At 47.1% G+C, this 13,839-nt stretch overlaps 1 protein-coding gene across 10 annotated transcripts in view; it reads right to left on the reverse strand.

The window, feature by feature from the left end:
• Positions 1-13,839, reverse strand: part of BTBD10 (BTB domain containing 10) — a 148,890-nt gene that overhangs the window by 102,708 nt on the left and 32,343 nt on the right. For 3 of the 10 annotated variants that reach the window (XM_085885540.1, XM_085885541.1, XM_085885543.1), the window contains one exon: positions 2,195-2,418. In XM_085885540.1, the coding sequence (XP_085741666.1) occupies positions 2,195-2,418 (224 nt within the window). Of the gene's footprint in view, positions 1-2,194; positions 2,419-2,805; positions 3,144-4,045; positions 4,270-13,839 lie in introns of those variants that run through there. The other 7 variants (XM_085885544.1, XM_085885542.1, XM_085885549.1 and 4 more) reach the window with 6 other exon arrangements.

Below are 13,839 nucleotides of genomic sequence, written 5' to 3' on the forward strand. Positions count from 1 at the left end.
AAGGAATCCTTTTTCTTCTTGCCCTATTAATTAGCTATCACAGCAAAGATTAGTACTTCTGTCAGTGAAGCAGCGGGTCTTGTATTCTAATCCTTACTATAATTCACAGAGCAGTGTTTGTATGAGGGTTTGTTTGTCAGGCTACTCCTTCTACAGTTCCTGACAATTACATCCAGACTTGCTGCAGAGGATCAGCGTGGACCCAATTAGTGTGTAGGGGTGTTTTTATCTTTGCTGGTGGTCTTGGCAAGAGGGAACGGATGCAAATTCTCTATGTAAATGTGTATCATGTAATACCCTCCCCCACCAGGACGCGGTGCTACAAGTCTCCCCCATTTGCAGTACAGTATTCCTGTCCCCACATTTTCCAGTTCAATGAGGTGTTTTGAATTATAAGCAGGAGGTACGTTTTTGCTTCATACACGTAACCTGGGTTATTATTTCTTTTTTCCTATACAGAGCTGTCAGTTGCCTATACACCACCAAAATAAAGGTATGCATCAGAAGAACGTGTTGCATGCTTGGAACAAGATCACCCATCGGGCAAGTACTCAGCTAGTAATAATAGTAATAATAATAATAATAATAATAATAATAATAATAATAATAATAATAACAATCACAACAAATCATTGTGAACCAGATTCGGTTGACCATTGTTAAGCAAACATTTTAAGAATGGGATGTGCTGCTTCCTTGCTTGAAGTCAGCATATAGAAGGATAGAGCTCAGACAAACAACCCAAGGTTGGCAACCATAGCACAAGCATTGTTGTGTCTCACGTCCTGCGTGGAAGATCCTTGTAAGGAACTCACATTATTATCCTGATTATTAAACCAATTAAAATATTCATCTCTCAGTCTGAAGACTCGTCCAGACTATCACTGGGATAACCCTTTAAAACGTCATCAATCAATGGAAAATAATTAAAAAATTAGCCTCGAACGTGAGAATCAAGATGAAGATTACATTTGGAATTATTTAAATATATATTGACAGAACAGTATTTATTTATTTCTTTGCGAATAACACTTTAACTGAACGACCGTTAAGTTTGTTTTAATTATTTGTTTTTTTATTCTACTTGTGTCTGTCCCGGTTGATCTGATGTGGAGACCCCACTGCATGCTCACCTGGTAACACACGAGATGACTGGTGACGCAATTTCAGGTGACACTAAAACTGCGTGGGAAATGTGTTAAACACAAAGTGAACTGTGGATCAAAATAAACTCTTCCCTCCACGACGCACGTCAGAACTTGGTTTTGGTCACGAGATCACAATCAGATAACAAGCTCATGGTAATGAATGGGATTATGTGGTCTCATTTACAGCATCGTGATCATGTATAGGTTTGCAATCTAATAAATGAGATTAATCAGATGTCTGTCTGTCTGTCTGTCTCTGTCTGTGTATGTGTGTGCGCATTTTTTTGCAAGGACCGCTGGAACGACAACCACCAAATTTGGCACACACACCAAGTCTGACCCTAAGTGCATTTTCATCCACAACCTCAGCATTTAAAGACCCCAAAGATTCCTAACTCCCCCACCCCTCAATAAATGCATTTTACACCCATGAGAGCTGGAAGACCTCGAAGACCCTTCAGACCCATTTACACACTGGTGTTCTGGCTCTCCTGTCCCGATAAGTTTCCCCACCCCCAATCCGTCAGTTCTCCTACCTGATCCGCCTGCCCCATTCTCAGCCCTGCTGGCTCTCCTGCTTCTCCCACTTCTCAGTATCCCCCCAACCCACCCAGGCAACGCAGGGTAACCCTGCGAGTAATTTTTGAAAGTTTAATGCTGAATGGTTGAATTCTTCCTTGTGCAGAGATGGACTAAAAATGATTGCCATGAAATGGGGGTGAGGGTGAAGTGAGCACTAACTGGATACAATGCAGCCAATTTGAGACATTGTGTCAAGACAAATGTTCTGTAAAACTATTATAAAAGCACGAGGGGGAGTGGTTGGTGTGGGGAGGGGAGTGAAAAAAAGAAAAAAAGAAATAAAAAAAGACCAAATTGCATTTGCAACACTTTTTAATCAAGTCAATGGCAAACAAAAATAAATCCATTCAGGACCTATTGTTGACATAATCGAGTGATTCATCCAGAAAATGACTCCGCGTGGGCTCTGGCCCATGTAAGCATAATCAAGCACAGCACGAAGCATGAGCAGGCAAAACACTCACCTGGGTGACGCTGGCGCGTGGGAGAAGAAACGTTTCGAATGCAAGGAGTTAATTGGCCTTCCGGTCTTTCATGCGAAGAGTCTCGAGAGCAGTCGCTAGAACGGCAGCGCTCACGGGATCGCTCGCTGCCCTTGCTACTACTATCTCCACCGCCCACCGCCCCGTGTTGACTCATTCCAGAAAACTGCTCACCACGAGTGGCAGTCGGATGCACAGGTACACTACTGGTGAAAAAGAGCAGAAGAAAAGGAATAATGAGAAAGCGAGGAACAGCACAGCACAACAATTTCCTGGTGGACAGGGATGGACCACCGGTGACAAATGTGGAGGAAATGGGGGAGGAGGTGCAGAGGCAGACAGCTCAAAGCAAATACAACCACTGAAAACCAATGTAACAACTAAGCTGCAATTAAAATGGTGTTAAAAAGAATCGTCTGGCTTCAGTGTGACCCGTATAAATATGCGGGCAAAGCAGAAATAATGGGTTCACGGCAGCCACCTTTTCATGCAATTCAACAAGTACATTTCAGCAGTTCAAATTAGACACCTGTCACACATGCAAAGGTCTTTCATAAAAATTAGATCCTAAAAGACAGTGGGTAGTTATTTACCTCTTCACAAGTTTTTTTTCCCACCCGGGTATTTGGAACACAAAGCTTCACACTTGCTTGGCAGCCGAGATTGCAAGAGAAAAGGCAACAGGCAGCAGGTGCATTGGCTCAAGGATGGAGCACAAAGGAAAGCCTTGCAGTTGCAAATAAGAGTCGACAGTTCGCACTACATAACATACATGTCCCCAATCTACACCAATCTCAACTCCTCCTTTGCCATATGAGAAAACCACTCCCACACCAACAATCTTCTTCAACTGGGTATTTCTTATGGGACCTACTTAACTGTACATAGTTCCCAGCAAGGCAGAACGTCATTGAGTAAAAGTGTGTGCAGAGGCCACAGTGGTGTAAGCATTGAAAAGGCAGACAGACAGATATACAGCTGGTCTACCTGCGGTTCAAAACAAAACAGCTGAAATCAACAAAAACATAATTGTAGCCAATTTATTCGTATTTTCGATGCATTAGCCAAAGTAGACAGTACAATCATCTGGAATTAAAAAAGAAAAACTATTTTTCTTAAATATAAACAGCACTGTTCAGTCAACACATTATCATAAATGAGAACGGCACTCGGTAGAGCACATACCTCCGCCAGACCAAACAGTTTACATTTTGTATCCCACCGATAGGCCAGATCTGCATCCTGACCCGATTCAAACTTTAATCGGCTTGTTCTTGTCATATACCCACCTCATCCACCAAGTTTTGCCACAATACGTCCACAATTGTTTGAAATATCATGCTCTCTCTCCCTCTCTCAAGAGTGAAGAATCACTTTATAAACAAACACACAGACAGACAGGGGTGAAAACACTACCTCCATCTATCTTCAGTGGTGGCGGTAACAAAGAACAACAACATGCAAAGAGAAAAAAACAAAATAAATCTGAAGTCAATCAAATTATTAGAAAGCAGGAGAAATGTTTTTCAAAACTAAAATATATTAGAAGAAAACGAGTTACCACAGACAGAAAGACAACATGCTTATAAACATTACAGCATCAAACAAAAATAGCAATAACAACAACAAAGAACAAGAGCAAGTACTCATTCAAAATGAAGCAAATGTCAGTGTCTAAAACGAACCGGGTTTCAGGTTGTGGTGTTTAGTGAAAGCCAAGCAGACAGTTCAAAGCGAACAGCACATCTGGCAGATTAGGCAGCCTTACCCAAGCGATCATCACAAAGAAAATGCACGCTCACACAGAAACATTCCTTGAGGGTTCAAACCCACCGTAAAAACGAAAACTCTGAACGTCTGTTCACCTCCTAGACAGCTTCGGCTTGGAAGACAGTTCAATAAGAAAAGGGTGGAGAGAACAGAGATCGGGGCTCAATGGATATCACCAGAAATCTGAAAGAGCTCAACGTGTCTGTTGAACATTTCCACTCCCTTTGTAGCTGAGGGCGGCCGCACGCCGCCGATGACGATGGAACAAGACAAAGCACAAAATCGTGCTTGGACATGTGATAAGGACGATGAACAAATCAACAATCACAGAAGTACCAAGATGATGCAAAGCAATTTGTGCACACACCACCCAAATAACAGGGTGGGGAACAAAGAATGCGACAAAGCCGGGCAAAAAAAGAAAAGAAAAAAGAAACCAAACAGATTTAAACATTCTTCCCTCGCATATTTGCTGCAGCTCATTATGATGCTGCCCTTTAATTACAGATTTTAAAGAACTGGGCTAACCTGAACAAACAGTTGTGAAAAAGTATAGCACAGTACTGTATTGGTTTTCTTTAAATGATTATCAAATCACAAAAAAAAAAAAAATTATAAGAAATAAACGTTTTTCCCACGCATTAAAAAAAAAAATAAAGAAAGTGACAATTATTTTCTTGTGGGAATATTAAGCAATCACCTGCCCAATGATGTAGTATTTCAAACCAATAAGTCTTCTGTCTCAACCTCAACTTATGACAACAATTTTACAATATTCTGGATAAACCGACATTTAGGGTTTTCATCTGAACGCTGGAACATGGTGCACGACACTGTACATCAAGGTTCAAATCTGATAGAAGCTTGTCTGCATTATAATATCACTGCTTTGCACATGCAAACTCCTACTTTAAGAGACAGACAGAGGAGAGACATTTGAAGAAAAGCTGAAATTTCTATTCCATTTTTACACAGATAAGAATTCCAACAACTCATACAACAACTAGAACAGCACTCGGTAGAACGCATACCTTCACCATGTAATGCCTGATACATAAGAATATAATCGGGCACAGTACATTTTTGAAACATCATGCAATAGTCGTGGAGCTGGCGGTTAAGGTTAATCTCCCCAACCCAAATGGTGGTGATGGGAGGCTAACACCGCCAGCCTTGATAGCCGAGCGGTTTTTCCTTATTACGAGGTGGACACGTTGATCCTCGGAGATTATAGCGCACTTGCGGGAGGGGTGGGGCACAATAGAGGAGCGACGGAGACATAGATGGATGCACAGGGGGTTTATACTCAAACCGCACGACAAATACATGGACACAGCAACTTACAATAAACACGGGAATTTAATGACAATATAAATATTTACAAGGAACAATAATCAGAATATAATAATAAGTGAGGTAAATCAATCCAAAAATCTAAAGTCGAGGCACCGCTGCACACAGACTTAAAGACAAGGTGGAACGAAATAAAAGAAAATCCTTTCTTTATTCTGGTACTTAGGTTGGTCCAGAGATGGTCTATGTGGCACTTGCAATCGATGCGCTTTGTCTTGCACGTGTAGACGCAACCAGAATGGGCACCAAGCTGCTCTTTCACAGCTGGAAAAACATACATCAGGCAACTCATGAGCGGTATTTAACACCAAGGCTCAGAGACCCCATGCAACTTAAAACAGCACCGTCCCCTTCGGTGACATACACGAGGCTTCGAGGCCAGTCTGATACGAACAGCCAGTCGATGACCAGCGCCTCGCTTCATCACGCGAGCCAAAATTCCTCAGCACGAATATGAGAATCATGCAGTCTTCTTCATGTGTCAAAGGAAAACCAGCCGTAAAGCCCTGTTCTTACAGGCCATCTCCGAGCTACGCTCACTCTCTCGACCGCATGAGTCCCTCACTCTGCATTTGTGCATTACTCCTGATCTCTGAACTCTGTCTGACGCTACCACAAACAACGGTTCCACCTCTGGGGTGCAGCTTGCTTGGGCGAAACCCAGGAAGGCGAGGCTTCTCGCCTGTTCGGCATGCCCACCTTGATTCTGACATCACGCCCATCAATCATCAGCCTCAGGGACGTGACTTTACTGGCCGTCACCCTTGGAGGTGGGGCTTCTTCCGACTTGGTCATGCAGCTCAGTTGTAATGGTCCATTTCTAATTTGTAATTAAAAAAAAAAAAAACCATAGGGAAAAGTCACAGGGGGGCAATCACATACTGGGGAACTTGACCTTAATCCCAATCCAATTAACACCACACCATCCACCCCCTCCCTCCCCCGTGTTGTGACACGTAACACTTAAACTCACAGTTTCCCTTCTTAATTACATCAAAATGTTTCCTTCACCTCCACGGACCAAACAACTCTGTTCAATTCTTACTGTCCTATTAAATTCCTCAATCTCCCCCTGTGGTGTAGCCTGCGGGCATGCAGGGCAGGGCATGATGATGGGAGGAGGGGTCGTCGTGATCATCGTGTCTGCAAGGAATATAAGGAGTGCGCGCCGCCTGAGGCATTGTAGTGATGCGTAGTCGCCCGGCTCATGAGTGTGCTGAATACGTAATAAAGGAGAGCCGCGGGCAAAGTACGCCCGCGCTCGCGCTTGTGCAACACAACCCGGCTCGACTGTTCCCCCACTCGTGTCTGCCTGCTAAGCATCTTCTATCCAGTACACCACAGTTGGCTGACGAGGATCTTCGGATCGGCGTGTGCAGGGCAGCAGCGAATGACCCGTGCGGTTCCAGGCTACGGAGCCAAGGGTCTCGCCAGCACGAGCATGGCAGAAGGTCGGTGCACGGCGCACAAACGCGTGCCCGCCTTCGTCGGAATCGACTTCGGCCACGTCGAGTGGGAAACGGCCGCGCTCAGTGTTCGTTTTATTGAGGCACGACAGATCGGGGGAATGATTGCTGCAAAGCCACGGCTAAAGAACGAGGACACGCGGTTCGGCTCGAACGCGGCGTGGGACGTCGCGCAAGCTCTGAAGAATGTCCAGGGTCTCGATGGTCGGTGCGCAACAGATGGTCCGGAGGTCAGCGTGATGTGCCAGGCACGCACGGCCACGCGCACGGTCTGCGGCGCGGGTCGTGGGCGAGCGTTGCAATGCCATCACTCGGACGGCGGTCTGAGCACTCGAGGTCGTCTACGGTGTGTGGGCCGAGGGTCATCGCCCATCGTTACAGTCATAGATGGCGGTGTGCGAAGCGATCCTTCCGTCCCGGGTCAAGACCTACCGCCGGTATGGTGTTCAGTGCATGGCGTGCACGGTAACGCCCCGGGTCGAGTTTTGCAGCCTGAGCACGGAGATTCCAGCGACCCGGAGCGGGAGATGCTGCCCATGTTGAGCCTGGTTTCAGTTGGTCCTACGGTGACAGGACCGATGCCAGTGAATGTCGAAGTGATCGGGGCACTGATCGGGTGTCGAGTTGAGTCCACTCGTGCTGCCCGCGCATCGCGCGCGTACACCGGCGAAGCGGTTGCGCCGCTTGCAGCGTCCGACGTCTCGGTGCTTTACCGGGGACGAAGCGCCCTACTCTCGGTGTTCGTGGTGCGAGGGGAGGGGCCCGTCCTTTTGGGTCGGGACTGGCTGGCGCACCTCGGGCTGGATCTCCGGTTCGTACCTCCAGGTGTGCCGGTGCTCTCTTCGATGCCTTCGTCGAGTACCGAGGGCGAGGTTCTGGTGGCGGGAGCCGCGTCAATGCAACGGGAGCGGCCGTTCGTTGCTGCCTGCAGCGGTGATGTAGGGTTCGGGAGCGGCGAGAGCCGTATCAGCTCTCGCGATGAGTTCCCGCGCTTCGGCAGCGTTCGTGAGGCAATGCGCGCCAGTGTTGTTCGGGCAGCTTCAACGGGTTGCGGTGAGCCCATGGCGTTAAAGGAAGTCGCGAGTCACAACATCGAGGCAACAACCAAGAGGCGGACTCATGATGTGGGTTGTGGGTTGCTGTTCATTGCATATTTGTTTTTCATTGCTCGAGTGATGCGGTTTAACGTTGTTGAAATAAATGCCAGCAGTTCCCGTGTGAGAGTGGGTTTGGTGTAGATCAATCGATGGGTTTTGCAGTATGGCCAATGTGAGGTGGTGGCTTTGGGAGCGGTGGTGGCGAATAAAAAGGTTGGGTTGGCCTTCCATTGCCCCGGGCCGCGGGTAGTTGCTTTGTCATGTGCAGGGATTTGGTCGAAAGAACGCGCTGTATGGAAAAATGAGTTTGCAATGGTTCAAATGATGTTCGTAGTGATTTATAACGAGCCTATGGTTGAAGTGTGGTTTAAATGGAATTGCTACCGTCTAACTGCCGTGTGGGTCTCGGAGATCGACTCGGAGCCAGGACTGGTGCGCTGGTCGGCATTACCCCCACCTCTGGTTGCGGGCGCAGCTCTCTGTGTTCGCTCAAGGCCGTTTAGACGGGCATTGGCATCTCAACTGATTGTGGTGCGTGGGTTGTTATGGAGCATTGGGTGCGTCCAGCCAGCGGCGCTGTTCAGCGCCCCCATCCAAGGTCAATCGAGTCTGGCGCTGGCGCCATGGCTTCCAGACAGCGGGCTTCCGGCCTCGGAATGTTTATCTGCTTCAGGTCTGCCTGGGGGAGGTGTGCCGCCTTGTGGGCCGGAGGCGGTTTGCTCGGGAGATCGCCGCGGCCTCGCCGAGGGCCATGTCAGCATGAGCCGCCTGGGGGCGTTTCCGCTGTGTAGGGCTGCTGTGCTTTTCGCCTTGCTGCTTCATATCGGTAACGCGGCCAGAGTTTGGGATGTGCTGTGTGCACCTCAGTCTTCGGAACCTGGCCGTGGCAGCTCCATTAGCTCGCTTTCACGCATTATATGATGTGATGTGCTGTTATACTTTGCTGTTTTCATTTTTTGTGGCTTGTCTACTATTATACCGTAGTCCTTCGTGCTGTTTATGCTTATTATGATGGTGATCATTTAATAATCATAGTTTTAGGAGGGAGGAGTGTGGTGTAGCCTGCGGGCATGCAGGGCGGGGCATGATGATGGGAGGAGGGGTCGTTGTGATCATCGTGTCTGCAAGGAATATAAGGAGTGCGCGCCGCCTGAGGCGTTGTAGTGATGCGTAGTCGCCCGGCTCGTGAGTGTGCTGAATACGTAATAAAGGAGAGCCGCAGGCAAAGTACGCCCGCGCTCGCGCTTGTGCAACACAGCCCGGCTCGACTGTTCCCCCGCTCGTGTCTGCCTGCTAAGCATCTTCTATCCAGTACACCACACCCCCCACAACCGTAACACCATTAGTGTAGTTGATAGTAGAAAAATCATGCAAATTATGATAAAAGCATCAAATTTGGCATTTCTGTTCTGCAGGGCTTTCTGATCAAATCTGCCCAATTGGCCATTTGAAAATCCAAGATGGCAGCCATTTTTCAAGATGGCCACCAAGTTAGCCTCCCGAAGTTGACTTTTTGCTGAGAAGTATTTGTAGTTGTCCGATTTGCATGATCTAAGTGTGGATTCCTATGTTTTCAAAACTGCTGGAGTGGATTTTCCTGTTTTTAAAGCCCCCTGACACTTTTTCTGATTTTGCACATTTGTTTATGATTTTCATACGTTTGCAATACTTAACATGTATGAAGTAGTAGCTACTTATGCATGGGATGTAGGGGTGTCGTGTTAGAGGTAGTACCTTTGTTTCAGCATTCAGCCACATCCCTTGGATGGACTACCAGCACTGGTCCTCATCACTGGCCCAACTCTCATCTATGGCTCCAAGAAGTTGCTAGTGCACGGCATCGGCCACACCCTGGTAAACCGCGTTGGCTCGCAGGCTAAACTAGATGAGGGTAGCACACAGAAGGTCTCTGCGTGTGATGGAGTACATCTAGCTCCAAATTTTCTAAGTGCACGAAGTTGATGAAACAGATGTGCTGATTGAATCCAGGCCACTTACCATCCTTTAATCATTTCCAGTTCATCGCCAAGTAAGAATTTCTTGAAGGAGTGATTGTCGGGCACTACCAAGGCACATTGGTGACATCACTGCTGTGAAACTCAGCATGGGGTTCAGTGTCAGCTAAGTAGGAATTGTATGTTGGCATCATTGTTGGCATCATACTGCAACAACTTACTAGTGTCCCAAATGTTGCCTAATCAACCCCGGATCAGTTAGGCAGCCGCACCTGAATCGACAGGACGTGCCAGTGCGGGAGAGTCGAGCCAAGGATAACGGGGTTTTAGTTATCTGGATGGTGTACAGATCGCACGGGACTTATGACACTGGATGAACGATCGGACTAGGTGTAGGGCAGATGCATAAACCTAGTTGTATCCCATACAGGAAAGTGTCCATTATACATGTACAGGGTGGTAAAAGGATAAACCCTCGACTCTGAACGTTATACTGGCCATGGACACGAGTTCTACTGGTAAATCATGGAACACTGTCTGGACCAAGTGTTGCCTATGTCAGGAGGTTAAGAAAGAAGATCTAAAGTCCCCCCAGGCCAATCCTGCCAAAAGAGGAGATGATGGGTATACGAACTTGGCAAGGAATATTCCTCTGTTTCACTCACTCAATGCAATACCAATCAAGATTGACCCTGCAAGACTTGACGAAGGTGGTGGGATAGAGGAAACCTTAAGACAAAACAAGGCACGATATCATGAGAGTTGCAGGCTTCTATTTACACAGAGCTGAAAAAAGATCAATCCCTGCAGATGCTAGTGATGAGGGTAGTTGAAGTACGATCCCACGAAAGGTCCAAGAAGCTAAAACACAAGAATGTTTTCTTTGCGAAACCCAAGGGGGTGAGCTTAGAGAAGCAATGACAATGGAATTGAATAAGAGAATAAACAAAAGTGCAAAAACACTCAGTGATAGAAAACTCCTTGCCAAACTGAGTGGAGGAGATGTCATAGCACAAGAACTGAAATATCACCCTGCCCGCTTGGTGGCACTGTATAACCGAGAACGAGACTACCTGAAGGGGCAGGAGCAAGAGAAAGCACAGGAGCACTGGAAGGAAGCATATCCAATTGCTTTCCCCAAACTGGTCACCTACATTAGTGAGATGAAATCTGCCAGTGATAGTACAGATCCACCCATTTTCAGGCTTGCTGATATGACCATGCTTTACAAGCAGAGGCTGGAGCAGCTTGGTGTTGAATCGCCTGATGTTTATCCTACTCGACTTAAGGACCAGCTGCTTTTTCACATCCTCAAGCTGCAAGCTCATCGCCAAGGACGAGATGTTCTGCTGAATTTTGAGAATGATATAGGCTCAATCCTCACACAAGCATCCAAGTACGGTGAAGCGATCCATCTAGCGAAAGCTGCTGGGATAACAAGACGAGACATGCTCCATCAAAAGCCGCATTTCAGCAGCACGTTTCACGACACAGACCTAGAACAGGCTGTACAACCATCACTTCAGCAATTTGTATGCATGGTCAAACATGGCGCAGACATCAAGTCCCAACTCCAGCATGGAGCATCAAAATCTGACCTTTCTATATCACAGCTCCTGCAGTACAACTGCTTTGCCAAGTACAAGGAAGGAACGGATGTCCACAGGCATTCCAAGGACCGTGAGACACCTTTTGCAGTCTACGTTGGCCTGTATTTGTTTGCCAAGATGAGGAAGAGACATCTCATTGACATGCTCCATGAGAATGAGCTCAGCATATCACACGACAGAGTCCTAGAAGTCTCAGCCCAGTTAGGAGAAGCAGATGTTGCACGGTATGTGGAAGATGGAGTCATCTGTCCCCCAGTCTTGAGAAAGCAGTTGTTCACAACTGCAGCAGTGGAGAACAGAGATCATAATCCGACTGCGACCACAGCTCAAACATCCTTCCATGGCACAAGTGTGTCCATTTTCCATAATCCAAGCACTGAAAATGCTGGCGATGAATGTGAGCTGCTCAAACTGGAGTCAGAAATGAAGGTGATGAAAAGTTCCAGAGCTTCCAGAAGCATTCACCAATGTTCAACCAGCATACATTACAAAAAAATCCCAATCCTCCTCCAGTAGAAAGCCAGTCCTTACCAGCACCCAAGTCAATCTGGTCACACTTGAAAGAAGAATATTCTTGGTTAGAGGAAGTGTTCCTCACTGAAGATGTGGCTGATGCAGTCTGCATCACATGGTCAGCCCACCATGCAACACAGAAAAGGAGCCATCAATTGAAGTGAGCATTTCAGCACTGATGCCTCTGTTGCGAGACCAGGCTCACTCTGTTGCAACGATCAAGCATGTCATGGAGAAGGTCTGTGATACAGTGGCTTTCCTGAACCCAGGGCAGACACCTGTCATTGCTGCTGACCAACTGTTGTATGCTCTGGCAAAACAAATACAATGGCAGTGGCCCGAATATGGAGGGGACAAGTTCGTTATCATGTTTGGTGGACTTCATATAGAAATGGCTGCACTGAGATCGATAGGAACACTACTACAGGACAGTGGCTGAACCAGTTCCATTGTGGAAGCAGAGGTGGCCTCATCTGGTACAGCAGAGTCTTTCCTGTCTGCATCCAGTGTCACCAGGACAAGACAAGCACACCAGATCACTGCATGCAGCTTGTACAAACTGATGAAGGAAGCATACCATGACTACCGCTCTGAAGAGTCCAACAGATCAGATCTAACCTTTGAAGATTGGTGTGAACAACGAAGGCAAGAGAGTCCACAGTTCCAGTTCTGGAGTCCAGTGCTGGACATGGAGCTCACCATATTCACCCTGATCCGCTCATTCAGAGAAAGACTTCAACCTGTACCGTGAAGCACTTTCAGAACTGGCGCCTTACTTCTTTGCGAACAACAATGTCAACTATGCGCGATGGATCCCAGTTCACCGCTGAGATATGATGTCGCTTGAGCAACAACATCCAGATGTAGCCAGGGAGTTTCACAAAGGGAACTTCGTTATCCACAAGTCTAGAAGAGAATTCTCTGCCCTGGCAATCGACCAAGCCCACGAGCAAATCAATGCAGTCATCAAAGGTGACGGAGGAGCAATTGGGTTGACAGAAGACCTGGCAGCACTTCGAAGGTGGATGGTCGCTGGACCCAAAGTGAATCGACTAGTAGCTGGATACGAGGCCATGTCTGGTACGAAAGATGCAACCAACAACAACAGACACCATGAGCAGACACTGAGTGCCCAGAAATCTTTCTTTGAAAAGGTGAAAGCACTCTCTGCAGTAATGCAGATGGGCAACCCATTCCAAGAAGAATCAGCCGACCTACTGGTACTAGACATAAAGAACATTGCAGACCCAACTCTAGCCGAAATGGTAGCTACACATCACCAGCGGGGCAAAGAGCAGTTCCATTCATTCATGGAGGGGCTACAGAATGAAGGTGAACGTTCTTTCTATCATCCAATCAAGAAAAACATTGTTTCTTTCTTCAAACAAGAGCAAGCTGGGGGAAGTTCCAAGGAGAAAGTACTGAAAGACTACTGTCAGCTGTTCTCACGACTGTTCATCTCATGCCAGAACAGGCAGTGTGACTTGCAAGAATTCTTCAAGCATGAGAATCAGTCACACCCTGCATCTCTCAGTGACAGCGGCAAGCTTCATACATGTCAGAAGTCACAGCTGGCTGAATTCTTGAAGCGCAAGTGAACATCCCAGACAGAGAACCAAGGGGAGATAGTCATCATTGATGGGTCAGCACTTATCAATGCCCTACCTCCACGCACTTCAAAGATATTTGATGACTATGCTAAAGAAGACATCATCCCAAAGGTGGAATCCTATGGTGCCAGGTACGAGAGGGTGGACGTCGTGTTTGATGTGTACAAGAAGTCAAGTCTGAAGTCCGAGGAAAGGTCGAAAAGGGGGCAAGGAATCAGAAGAAGAGTGACAGGAACCAGTAAGACCCGAAGTA

This window comes from Eptatretus burgeri, chromosome 6 (assembly GCF_056783735.1).
Source record: "Eptatretus burgeri isolate ZD-2024b chromosome 6, Ebu_testis_v1, whole genome shotgun sequence".
NCBI classification, from domain to species: Eukaryota; Metazoa; Chordata; class Myxini; order Myxiniformes; family Myxinidae; genus Eptatretus; species Eptatretus burgeri.